General features: G+C 36.4%; 2 protein-coding genes across 2 annotated transcripts; one reads left to right on the forward strand and one right to left on the reverse strand.

Moving 5' to 3' along the window:
• Positions 1 to 3162: 3162 nt before the first annotated feature.
• On the reverse strand, positions 3163 to 3669 carry LOC132015106 (dnaJ homolog subfamily A member 1-like). Its single transcript, XM_059395763.1, has one exon. It carries the CDS (start codon positions 3608 to 3610, stop codon positions 3323 to 3325), a length of 288 nt encoding a protein of 95 aa, XP_059251746.1. The 5' UTR covers positions 3611 to 3669; the 3' UTR covers positions 3163 to 3322.
• A 1-nt stretch (position 3670) lies between these two features.
• LOC132016330 (dnaJ homolog subfamily A member 1-like) lies at positions 3671 to 4204 on the forward strand (the record flags this gene model as incomplete). Its single annotated transcript, XM_059397569.1, has 1 exon — positions 3671 to 4204. A coding segment is annotated over one exon (534 nt), but the record flags the coding sequence as incomplete, so codon positions are not given.
• Between the last annotated feature and the right edge of the window lie 8177 nt (positions 4205 to 12381).

Raw genomic sequence — 12381 nt, forward strand, 5'->3', positions numbered from 1 at the left:
TGTTAGGAAATACGCATGCGATCTGGAAATGTGTATTTTTTTAAAAGATTTTATTTATTTATTTGACAGAGATCACAAGTAGGCAGAGAGGCAGGCAGAGAGAGAGAAGGGAAGCAGGCTTCCCACTGAGCAGAGAGCCGGATGCCTGGTTCGATCCCAGGACCCTGGGATCATGACCTGAGCCGAAGGCAGAGGCTTTAACTCACTGAGCCACCCAGGTGGCCCTGGAAATCTGTATTTTTAAAAAGTTCCTACAGGTAATTTTGATGCTTTGTCAAATCTTGCCAAAATGCCAGATTCATACTCTGTAGTCCATTACTACCTCTCTGATACACTGAAAATATGTAAATGTGAAGGGCAGTCAGAAAGTGATAGTTATTATTAACCAAAATTTTTAGAGAAAAAAAAAAAGTTTGTGAAATTAAAAAGCGCTTTAAAAAATCACTTTGAAATCCCAATTAAAACTCTTCCAATTACAAGGAAATCAGTAAATGTATAAATCCCACTTAACCTCATTATAAAGAGTTTTAGGTATGAAAATAATATCAAGAAAAGAAAAATCCACACAAATGACTTCTTTATAACAAATTAATCTTTAGTTGTAGACTATCCATTTAATACTGTAAGCACATTAAGCAATGTCAGATGTAAGAGAATCTCTCTGGGCTACATTTCCCTTAATGGGTTTTGGTGGAAAGCCATAGAGTAATTCTAATTCATATTTAATTCCCGAAGACACAGATAGCCCAGAGAGTTATCAAGTTAAATGCTAGTAATTCTAAAATACTTTTAGTATTTGAAACTGATGTAATATTCAAATTTGGATCTTAATTCAAAGGCCTTGTTTAAATTGCTTATCAAATAACCGTTTGCTGTTTGTTCCCTAAATGTCAAATACCAATGAAGGTGAGTATATATTTCTACATATGTGTGTGTGTGTATGTATAAATGTATGGATATATATGTATATACATATATGCTACCCTGTATTTCAGAATACCTTTTGGATAAATTATGATGACACTAAATTCATAAAACCCAGTTTAGTGATACTTCATATCAAGAAGTAAGCACTTGTTACAATTTGTAGGTATCAGTGCTGCTCAATATGATTGAATTCTGTTTCTAATATCCAAAATATACAGTATTTAAGGCAATGGCCACATACGTTTTTACCCTTATTTAAGTTAATTTTATCACAGTATTTTGACAGTTTAAAAAAAAAAAAAAGTGTTTGGAGACACCGGGCTGGTTCAGTTGGTGGAGTATGCAACTCTTGATCTCAAAGAGTTTAAGCCCCACATCAGGCATAGAGATTACTTTAAAAAAAAAAAAAAATTTGTTCATTGATTCACAAAGCAATACTCATATATTCCCTGTTAAACTCATTCTTGGAGAGAGTTCTAACAATGTCAACTATAACCTACACCAGTGTTTCTGAGTGTAGTGCCAGATCAGCAGTATCAGTTATCAAGAAACTTGTTAGAAATGTATATTGTTGAACTCCTCTCAGACTTACTCAATCAGAAATTCTGCATTCCAGCGATCTGTAGCAACACTAGTAGATATGCTAAATGCTCATAATGGTTGGGGCGCCTGGGTGGCTCAGTTGATTCAGTGTCTGACTTTAACTCAGGTCATGATCTTGGGATCCTGGGATTGAGCCCCGCATCAGTCTCCCTGCTTAGTGGGATGTCTGCTTTTCCTTCTCTGTCTTCCCTTCCCCCCTGCCCATGCTCTCTTTCTCAAATAAAGAAATAAAATCTCTAGACCAAGCCCCTGTTTGGTTCTGCACTCAACATGGAGTCTGCTTGAGTTTCTCTCTCCCTCAACCCCCTCCCCAGCACCTCTCTAAAATAAATAAATAAATAAAAATAGTTTTGTGTCTGTTTTTCCTTATTCTCACTAACAATAGCAAACAAAATAGTAAACAAAACAAAATAGTATGCAAAAAAATAGTAATTTTTGCCTCAATATGCTGACTGTAAAACAAAATTATTTTACTATTTTGTATTACCCTAATTATATGGCAGGTGAGTATCTTTGTAGATTTATTGGCCACTCAGTAATTTGACAGAGGTTAATTTCTGGGTTTTTTGTTTTGTTTTGTTTTAGTTCTTGGATACAGTTTTTATCTTACCATTAAGATTTTAATTGCATGTGGCTTTCCTTTGAATTTTTTTTAAACACTTTTTTTTTTTTTTTTTTAAAGAGCGAGAGAAAGGGAATCTCAAGCAGACTCCCCCCACTAAGCCTGGAGCCCCATGTAGGGCTCCATTTCATGATCCTGATGAGATTGTGACCTGAGCTGAAGTCAGACACTTAACCGTGCCACCCAGGCACACCAACCATTATGAGCATATAGCTTAACTGACTGAGCCACCCAGGTGCCCTAAAACTCTGCTTTTATATAATTTTACTTTCACATTTTTAAATCTATTTATGGATGGTTTGAGGTAATGACCTAAATTTTTTTTCATATGATCGCCAGTTGTTGAAACAAAGATTCATGCTTCTCTGCTGATCGGGAAGTTACCTTTGTCATATTCAGTTTTCCTATTGTCATGGCTCTATTTCTAAATTTCATTTTCTTTTTCATAAGTCTATGGCCTTTTGATTATTATAACACTGTAACAAACTTGTTATCTGGAATGATGTCGTTTACCATTTTTCTTTATATTAAATATATTTTAGTTAATTTTGGACCTTGTCTATTTCATATGGATTTAAGAATGACTTGTTAGTTTCTCTGAAAATTACCGTAAGGTTTTGATAAGAATTCCATTATGTCTTCGTGGATCAGTATGGGGAGAATTTACATGCTTTTCACACTGAATAACCCATCAAGAATACCGCTTACATGTCTTCATCTATTTAAGTTTTTGTCCTTATCAGCAAAGGTTACCCCCACCAGCCTGCATTTTATTCAGTGGATGTTGTAGTTGAGTACCTGTGTTGTTTTAGCTGTGTGTGTTTATAAGTCTGTGAGTTGCTGAGGCATACTAGTAGCTGTGTGCAAAAATGAGGTGCAGAGGAGGAAGCCAGGCCAGTCAGCACTCCTTCCAGCCCATGTATGTGTGTATATATGTATGTATGTATGTATGAATAATGTCTCTAGTCTTTTTAAATATTAGGCCTCTCTGACATGACCAGGAATTTTTTTTGAGCTTTTATATTTGAGTTTATTCTTCATTTAACTTTTAAAACACTACTATAGTTGAATATTAAAACAAAAACAATAGCAAGTAGTGAGCTATGATTATAGTCCTTCACTCATTCACTACTGCACATAAAATGCCAGCAGTGTTATTCACTGGCCCCATTAAGAGGTCTGACACTGAACACCACCCCTGGGATGATGTTCATCATCCTCATATGCTTCCCCATTGTAATGGCACCATCTTTCCTGATTTGGATCAAAGTCCACCAGTTCTACCTGGTCCATTTCATCAGTCTCTTCTACTTCCTTCCTCTCAGGTAGGAGTTTTTCCAGCAAAGAGAATTTATCAGGAGACACAAAGCCATTCTGAGGAAAATTTACCTTAAATTCGATGATGAGGCGACCCTTCTCATATGGCCTACGATAAATTGGCATGCCTTCATTTAGCATACACTTGATATCTCCATGCTTGACAATTTGACCTCGATGAGAGGTGATGACAATGGTTCGGTTGTAGCTCTGCAAAAGAATGTGATTTGCGATAAATGTGAAGGCCGAGGTGGTAAGAAAGGAGCAGTTGAGTGTTGTCCCAATTGCCGAGGTACTGGAATGCAAATAAGAATTCATCAGATAGGACCTGGAATGGCTCAGCAAATTCAGTCTGTGTGCATGGAGTGCCAGGGCCATGGGGAACGGATCAGTCCTAAAGATAGATGTAAAAGCTGCAATGGAAGGAAGATAGTTCTAGAGAAGAAGATTCTAGAAGTTCATATTGACAAAGGCATGAAAGATGGCCAGAAGATAACATTCCATGGTGAGGGAGACCAAGAACCAGGACTGGAACCAGGAGATATTATCATTGTTTTAGATCAGAAGGACCATGCTGTTTTTACTTGGCGAGGAGAAGACCTTTTCATGTGTATGGACATACAGCTGGTTGAAGCACTGTGTGGTTTTCAAAAGCCAGTATCTACTCTTGACGACCAGGAATCTTATAAAAAAAACTTTCAGGGCATATCTAAGCATGACTATTCTTTGCTGTAGATATTTCTACTACAAATCACCTCTTTTTCTTAGCATCGTGATGGACTTTCTCTGGGATTTCCTTTTGTAGGAAAAGTCACATTGAAAACTGGGCAGAATTTGGAGGCAGGTTAGGTAAGGGATGATAATACCATGTAGATCACCACTTTCTGTGACCTACAAAATTGGAAATATTGAAGTTAACGCAGACTTTTCTATCAAATTAATTGTATGTTGTAAATCTACCCCTTATAAAGATTAAAAACAAGACAAAGAAACAAATGAAACCTCCATGTCCCCTAGCCATAAATACTATTTACAAGGAACACACGTAGACAATAAAGAAAAAGCCCTCTGCAGAAACACACAGAGGGAGGGAGATTGCTAGACATGGAATTGTTTAGTTCTAGCTTTCTGTTTTCACGCAGCAGCTCCTGGCACAGAAGCGAGGTGAATGATATTCTCTCAGGAAGCTAAGATAGAGTCCACTCAAGTTCCCAGAACTTCACTGCCCATGCCTTCCTCTTCCTCGGCACCCTAAAACACTGTATTTGTACAAGAAAATTTCTCAATTAAGTTCATTAAATTTACAGGATGTATTTCTCATTAAAAATACCTTAGTCGTGTATTGCTAAGTAACTGCTTACATAGTTCTAGTCTGGACAGGGAAACTAAAAAAAATTTCCTCACCCATTTCTTTTTTCTCTCATTCTGATTATTAGTAATTTGTAGCCTTTGCACTTGTAGCCCTCACATTAAGAAACACTGGGATAACTATTTGCTTGGCAGTTAACTAAAGAAAAATGTTCAGTTTCTAAAATATTTATTTGAAATCTCCAAAATTTTAATTATGTCAGCAACTGCATGAATACCTCAAAACAGAAGAAAGATGTATTGCTATTTCCCCCTATATAGGCTTCTAGAGTTGGACTGACCGACCCAAAGACCAGCTGAAGATGAAATTGAAAACAACTCCATATTTAAATAACATCTTAGTCTGTTTTTCATTTTTTTACAAAATGAATCAGGAATTATTTATTTAATTTTAAATAAAGAAAAAAAAGTGCCAATGGAACATATTAGAAGTACATCAAAACAATACTTCACAAAGCTTTGAAATCACTGATCTAATTAGTCAGTATAATCACGTACTTAAGGATATAGCTGCATTTTCATTTTCACACTGGACAAGCCTTTATTCGACATAAAGGTAAGGATTTTGTCCTGTGAATGAAACATCGTATCCCTGTTCTTTACACTAGGGGGAAGTATGTTAATTTTCTTGCCCTCTTTTAGTCATCGCTAATATTTAAAAGGAAATATTCCATCTTAATATTTTTGTAGGTAGTCTTCCTTGTATTTTACACACTTGGAAAATAAAAACAGGAAATTATTTTTACAAATATTGCTGAAAACACAGACATTCATATCCAAGGAGCTGATCCCCAAACGTGTGTTAAGTACCTTTCTAAAGTAGTCACAAAAGAACAAAATCAAAAACTTTTGTATACAGGGCACCTGGGTGGCTCAGTCAGTTAGCGTCTGCCTTCAGCTCAGGTCATGATCCCAGAGTCCTGGGATTGAGTCCTGCTGCGGGCTCCCTGCTCCGTGCTGAGTCTGCTTCTCTCTCTCCCTCTGCCTCTCCCTTGCTTGTGCATGAGCTCTCTCCCTGTCTGTCAAATAAATAAAATATTAAAATAAAAGTTTTGTATGCAATTAGAGTAATAAATTTAAATGAAGCTATTGATCTTTCATCTATACAACCAGATGGGCTGTTCTAGAGTCTCTTTGTGGTGTGCATATTGGATGGAGGCAGGAAGTAAAAGTATATAAAGATAAAGAAAATGTAAATGTATAGTGGTTTAAAAACATTTCCCCAGATTCTTTGACAATCCTTTCATCATGAAGTGCAGCTTCTGTTCCCTCTCCTTCAAACCATGTGGGGCTTTATACTTGTCTTGACCAATAGGATGTAACATGGACTGCCTTGACTGCTAAGGCCACATTAGGAAAGGCCAGGTAGCTTCTGCTGACATCTCTTGAGACACTTATTCTGGGAGCCATCACTGTGCCATATGCAAAGACAAGACAGGCAGGTCCCATCAAAGGGAATAGAGAGATGCCCACAGAACTCCAGCTCTTGGCATCTTCCCAGGTCAGATAACAGAGATGTGAGTGAGGAACCCCTGAGTTAAGCCTCACCACTCCCTGACTGCAATCCATTGAGAGACCCTGAGCCAGAACTGCCTGTCTGAACCCAGATTTGCAAACAGAATAAATGGTTGTTATTCTTTGAAGACACTGTTTAAGATTGTTACACAGCATTAGAAAAGAATCAGTGTATGATAAAACTAGCATTCACAATGTATGCACTTGAGAAATATTAAGACTATTTTCTCATAGTGCTTAATAGTATTGCCATATAAACTTATATAAATTATAAGCCAGCCTAATACTGAAAACATCTTGGAGGTAAATGCTGACATATGATTTTCCAATGGTGGAAAAATTATAGCTTTCCTTATGTTATTACTATCAATAATTGCTTTGATTTCAGGAATACCTTTTCTCTATTTCTGTGACACATTATTAGAATAGCACTACTACTTGAGATCAGAATGCAGAATGCAAGAACATGGTTTATTCTTTTTCTTATGAAAACAAGTTTGTCCTGATTAATCTGTCAGATTCTTTCCTAAGAAAATTGTGTATGTTCCCTCATTATAATTTCCATTAACTTACTCTATTGCATTCTAACTTGTTCTTTCTCCATTGGGTTATTGCTTTAAAATGTCTCAGACTTTTTTAAATGACTGCTGGTTTCCATGATCGTAGTTCTATTTTCCTAAATTAGATGCAGTGTAAAAATAGGACTTGGCGGGATGCCTGGGTGGCTCAGTTGGTTGGACGACTGCCTTCGGCTCAGGTCATGATCCCGGAGTCCCGGGATCGAGTCCCGCATCGGGCTCCCAGCTCCATGGGGAGTCTGCTTCGCTCTCTGACCTTCTCCTTGCTCATGCTCTCTCTCACTGTCTCTCTCTCAAATAAACAAATAAAATCTTTAAAAAAAAAAAATAGGACTTGGCTTTATTATGTTTCTTTTTTTTTTAATTTTTTTTACTATAAAGATTCACTGTCATACTCCTTTAGTTTTATATATAGTGAACCCTTATTTCTAACTCCAATGAAATGCAAACTAAAAATCCAGATGCTGTATTGCTATTCTTCTGATATTATACATTTGCTCTCATTTGTTTCTTATTTGCGTAATTTAAGATTTTAATGTTTTTACTGGTGTCCATGCACTGAGCTGTTCAGATGCATATTTGATTCTCAGGATCTGAAATCAACGAGGGATGGTTAAATCTTGTAGCAATTAGCTTTTTTTGAGTAATGAACCACTTCATCAATTAGAGGCTTAAAACAACAACCTTTTATTTAACTCAGATTCTGCAGTTGGGATTTTGGATTGCCTGAGTTGTGCAGTTCTTTTGGTCTAGGCTGGTTTCTCAGACATGCCTGCCAGGAGAAGTACATGTTTTATATAAAACTGATACTTTACCAAATACCTAATTCCTTTTAATTTTAACAGTTTTCAATTTCCACTTCATGAAAGGGAGAAGCAAAGAAATCTTCATAGTTAAGGTGAATTGATGACTTAAGTTTTTTGGATAAGTCCAATAATCCATTCAAAACACCATCTTGTTAATGAAGGAAATACTCATTGATGAATTATCCCCCATCTGCAACCCTTCTTTTCACCGCTGATAAAAAAGTACACTAAACAGAAACAAGAAAAAATTGCATTGCTGCCTTAAGAATGATGAAATAAATGAATTTTGGAGAGAGAGTTGCTTCTTTTAGGATACTTTACTCTATCCTGTAAAACTTTTCCACAAATGCCTTCTTCCGTGGTGCTTACTGCCAATTTATGTTTTACAGAGAGGTTCTACTGTGATTTGGCCATGAAGAAAGAATTCCTCATTAGTTCAGATTTATTCAATGCTAAGGAATTTGCTTTCATAATGTGTTTTGATTTCTGAAGCAGCAAAACTCATTGGAAAGAGATCTGTGTAAAAAGTTCAATAAACCTAAAATGATGTTCCTCTTTAGAAAATCAAAATTGTTTTTGCTCCAATTTTTCATTACTTTGAAGAAAAGAATAACACGTTTCAATGTCACATATGCATTAGGGTTAAAAAGCAGAGAACCATCATGCCAAATTTCACTTATTCATACACCATTTTATAAGGATCAGCTCTACTAAACTCAGTGTTTTGCTGTAAGTTGACTCATGTCTTAAAATCAAATCCCACATTATTCTCATCCTAAATAGTAATGTTTATGAAGTCACAAACTGTATTCATTACTGTTTTCTAATAAACATGACCATTAACAGAAAACAATTTTTCTATAAATTATCTAAGGTCACTGTACATAAGACCCTTAGTAGCCATTATCTTGTATTTTTGAAATTTTCACAATTGTTTGAGAATTAAGACCAAGAGTAACTATTTTTCCTTTCCCTAGTGGTACCTTGTAAGAAAAATTGTGCTTATAACAGTGGATATTTAAGACGAATTCATGGTAGCGGAGGTAATGTGGAGTAATTAGTTTTGTTCTTAGTGTCATATTTTTAAGGCATCGTGGATAAACTAGAGAAAGTTTCTAATCAGAATAAGAAAATTTAAACCAGTTCAGGGCTCCAGATTATCCCAAGACTAAAGGTACTCAGACAGAGATGGAATGAGTAATTGCCAAAAAGGTGCGCATGGACTATATGCACCAATAAATAAGTTCTAGGATTCCTTATAAGGTTTATAGTCTTTATTATCCCATTGCTTTGGTCCACTATAAAATACTTGTGATTTTTAATGTAGTCATTATTAAAACCCATTGTTTGATATATTTATAGGGAAGAAGTTTTCAGGATTCTATTGTGGTTCTTTAAAATTTAGTAGTAAAATAAGAATTCCCTAAAGTAGAGTTTTCAATGACAGTTCATCCTTTCTTATATGCTGGATCCTTTCTTATATGCCTGAAAGTAATCTAGAGAAAAGAAAATGTTATTAAAATCTTAAGAAAGAGAAAATGCATTTATAAGTACTATATTGTCCTTATCATTATCATAAATTTATGTCATCAGCTTGTGAGATGAGCCATCTGTCAGTACATATGTCAATACTGCCTTTATGACATGAAACACTGTAGATGTGATGTATATTACTAACAGAAAATCAAAAATGGAAAGGTAATGTGAAGAAGAAATTCATATTTATTTACGGGTATAAGGATGTCATGCATTCATAATGAAGAAGCAGTAATACGATTGCTTTACCGTGGGCTAATATAATTGATATGATAGCTTCATTGTAGTCTAGGCTATACACCAATAAATGAACTTAATACTATTATATGGTCATGTGATTTTTTGAAAGTGAATTCATAAAACAACAAGAAAATAAACACATTATTAATTTTGTTTTGTTTTAAATATCACTCACCTTATGCCTATGTAAAAATAGGCTGTCCATTTCCATATTTAAGTCTTGTGCACAGTGTTCTGCATGGTGAGTACTTAGGCAATGATAATCATGATCACACAGAAATGTCTCACACAGTTCTTGTTGTACAGTTATTAGAGAGGCAGGCAGAGAGAGAGAGAGGGAAGCAGGCTCCCTGCTGAGCAGAGAGCCCGATGTGGGGCTCGATCCCAGGACCCCGAGATCATGACCTGAGCCGAAGGCAGCGGCTTAACCCACTGAGCCACCCAGGCGCCCCAGTACAGTTATTAGATTTTCACACAAAACACACACACACACACACACACACCAGGTAAGTTTAACTGTGTGGTGCGATGATTATTTAGTCTTCATTAGCTACAAGTGACTAATAATAAAGGTCTTCATCCTCATCATCCTTGCATTGAGTAGGCTGAGGGGGAGAAGTTGGGGGTGGGCATTGGTCTTGCTGTCTCAAGGTGGCAGAGGCAGAGGAGGTAGAGGAGGTGGAAGAAAAGGCAGGGGAGTCAGGCACATAGGGTATAACTTTATAGAAAGACACTATAATTTCTGTCTTTATGCTTTTTATTTCTCTAAAAATGTTTCTATATGGTACCAATCCTTCTTCTGCCATCTGCTTTAGTTTCATTGCCCATGTCAGAAAGGGTCCATGTCATAAAAGAATCAAAAGCAGTCTTGAATAACTGGAACTCTTTCTGCTAGACTGTCTAATGTCAATTTGTTTCTGCACTGCTTCTTCTATGTCTTCTTTCTCATCGTCTGGCACTTATATGAGAGCACTCATCTCCATCAAGTTGTCTTCTGTTAATTCTCTGTTAGTTCTTGAATTTCTCCAAGATCCAAGATCCATATATTGAAATTCTTCATCCCCTGCTTTCCCCCCACACCTATATCTACAATCTTTTTCATGATTTCTTTGATTGGCTTTGTCATAAGTCCTGTGAAGTCATGCACAACATCTGGACACAGTTTTTTTCCAGCAGGGATTTATTATTTCGGACTCGATGGCCTTCATGGCTTTTTCTGTAACAACGATGGTTCTCCAATGAGGTAATCCATCCAGACTTTCGTGATGTTCTGTCTATTGGGGTTCTCTTCCATGATGTTGACAGTCCTTTCCATAACGTACCATGTGTAATGAACCTTAAAGATCCTTGAGATCCCCTGATCTAGAGGCAGAATTAGAAACATTATGTTTCGAGCAAGTAGACCACTTTGACACTTTTGGTGTTGAGCTCAGGGATGCTGGGTGGCCAGGGATTGTCTAATATCAAAAGGTGTTTAAAAGGCAGTCCCTTACTGGCAAGGTATTTCCTGACTTCAGGGACAAAAAGCTTCCATGGAACCAATCCAGAAGAAGGGCTTTTGTTAACCAGGCCTTGTTGTTATACAATCAAAATACTGGCAGCTGGTATTCATCTTTTCCCTTTGAAGGCTCAGGGGTGAGCAGCTTTACTGTTATGGGCAGTCCTGATCATAAACCTGACTGTATTTGTACAAAACAGTAGAGTTAGTCTACCCTTTCCTGTTTTAAATCCTGCTGCTCACTTCTATTCCTTAACTATAATGTACTTCATAGCATTTCTTTTCTAGAATAGGGTATTTTCATCTGCATGAAAAAGCTGTTCAGGCTTTTTCCTCAATCATTTTGTTTAACAGTGTTCCAGAACTTGTCTGCCTCTTAGTCCTCAGATGTTTCTCCTGTTATCTTGATGTTTTTTAAGCCAAATCTCTTTGTAAATTATCAAACCATCCTTTGCTGGCATTAAATTCTCAAGCTTTAGATCCTTTATCTTTTGCTTTTGACCTCAATTTTTCTCAAATCACAGTCTACATAATGCCTTTCTTATAGCAGTCTGGCCTCCATGTAAAAGCTGCATTTTCAATCCGAGATAAAAAAGGAATTTTGCAAAAAAGTCCAAGGTTTTGTGCCTGCTGGGGTCGTTCCAGCTACAGCTTCATGAATTTGTTTCCCTTTTTACATTGGTCTTTATGCTGGAATCCTTAACTTGAAATTAAAATGGCAGGTAACTGTAGTTGCAGATGTCAATCTACAGTACACATCAAGTCATTCAACTTTTTCTTGTACCATCATGACTTTTTTCTACTTCTAGAGAGCTCTTCCGGCATCACTAGTGGCCCTTCCTGTGGGGCTTGTGGTGTTGTTCAGAGTTTGTGGTATTGCACTAAACACGTGAGAACCAGGAGAGATCACTTTTTACTGTGATGTGTGATTCCAGGAGAGACAAACTACTTAAACACAAAAAGGTGATTAGCATCGCAGGGTGTTTTAAGCAGGTAACTGAAACACTTCAGCCCCTGCAATAGCAACAGGAGGTAGCTATAAAATTCTTATAGTAGAATAGTATGTGCTACAGTTAATTGTATGCGGTTATGATTTAATAATGCATCTTTTTATTTCTTTACATTTCTCTCCACTGCAAATTATACCATGTATCTTCTACAAGTGTTTAAGTTTTGATAAATTTTAACTTTTTATAATTGATTTGTACATATTTTATGTAAAAGATAAACACTATCTACATATATTTTATGCATTGATGACATATCTAGGTTTTCCTTAATTTTTTCAATATGCTAGGCTGTGCAGTACAACTGCAGGTTTTTGTTTTTGTTTTTTTCCCCCAATTATTGCTGACTCCAAAACATTTTTCC

Source organism: Mustela nigripes, chromosome 4 (assembly GCF_022355385.1).
Source record: "Mustela nigripes isolate SB6536 chromosome 4, MUSNIG.SB6536, whole genome shotgun sequence".
Lineage (NCBI taxonomy): Eukaryota > Metazoa > Chordata > Mammalia > Carnivora > Mustelidae > Mustela > Mustela nigripes.

Bases quoted from the DNA above. Each gene is read 5' to 3' on its own strand.
- LOC132015106 (XM_059395763.1), bottom strand. From the start codon at position 3,610: ATGCTAAATGAAGGCATGCCAATTTATCGTAGGCCATATGAGAAGGGT.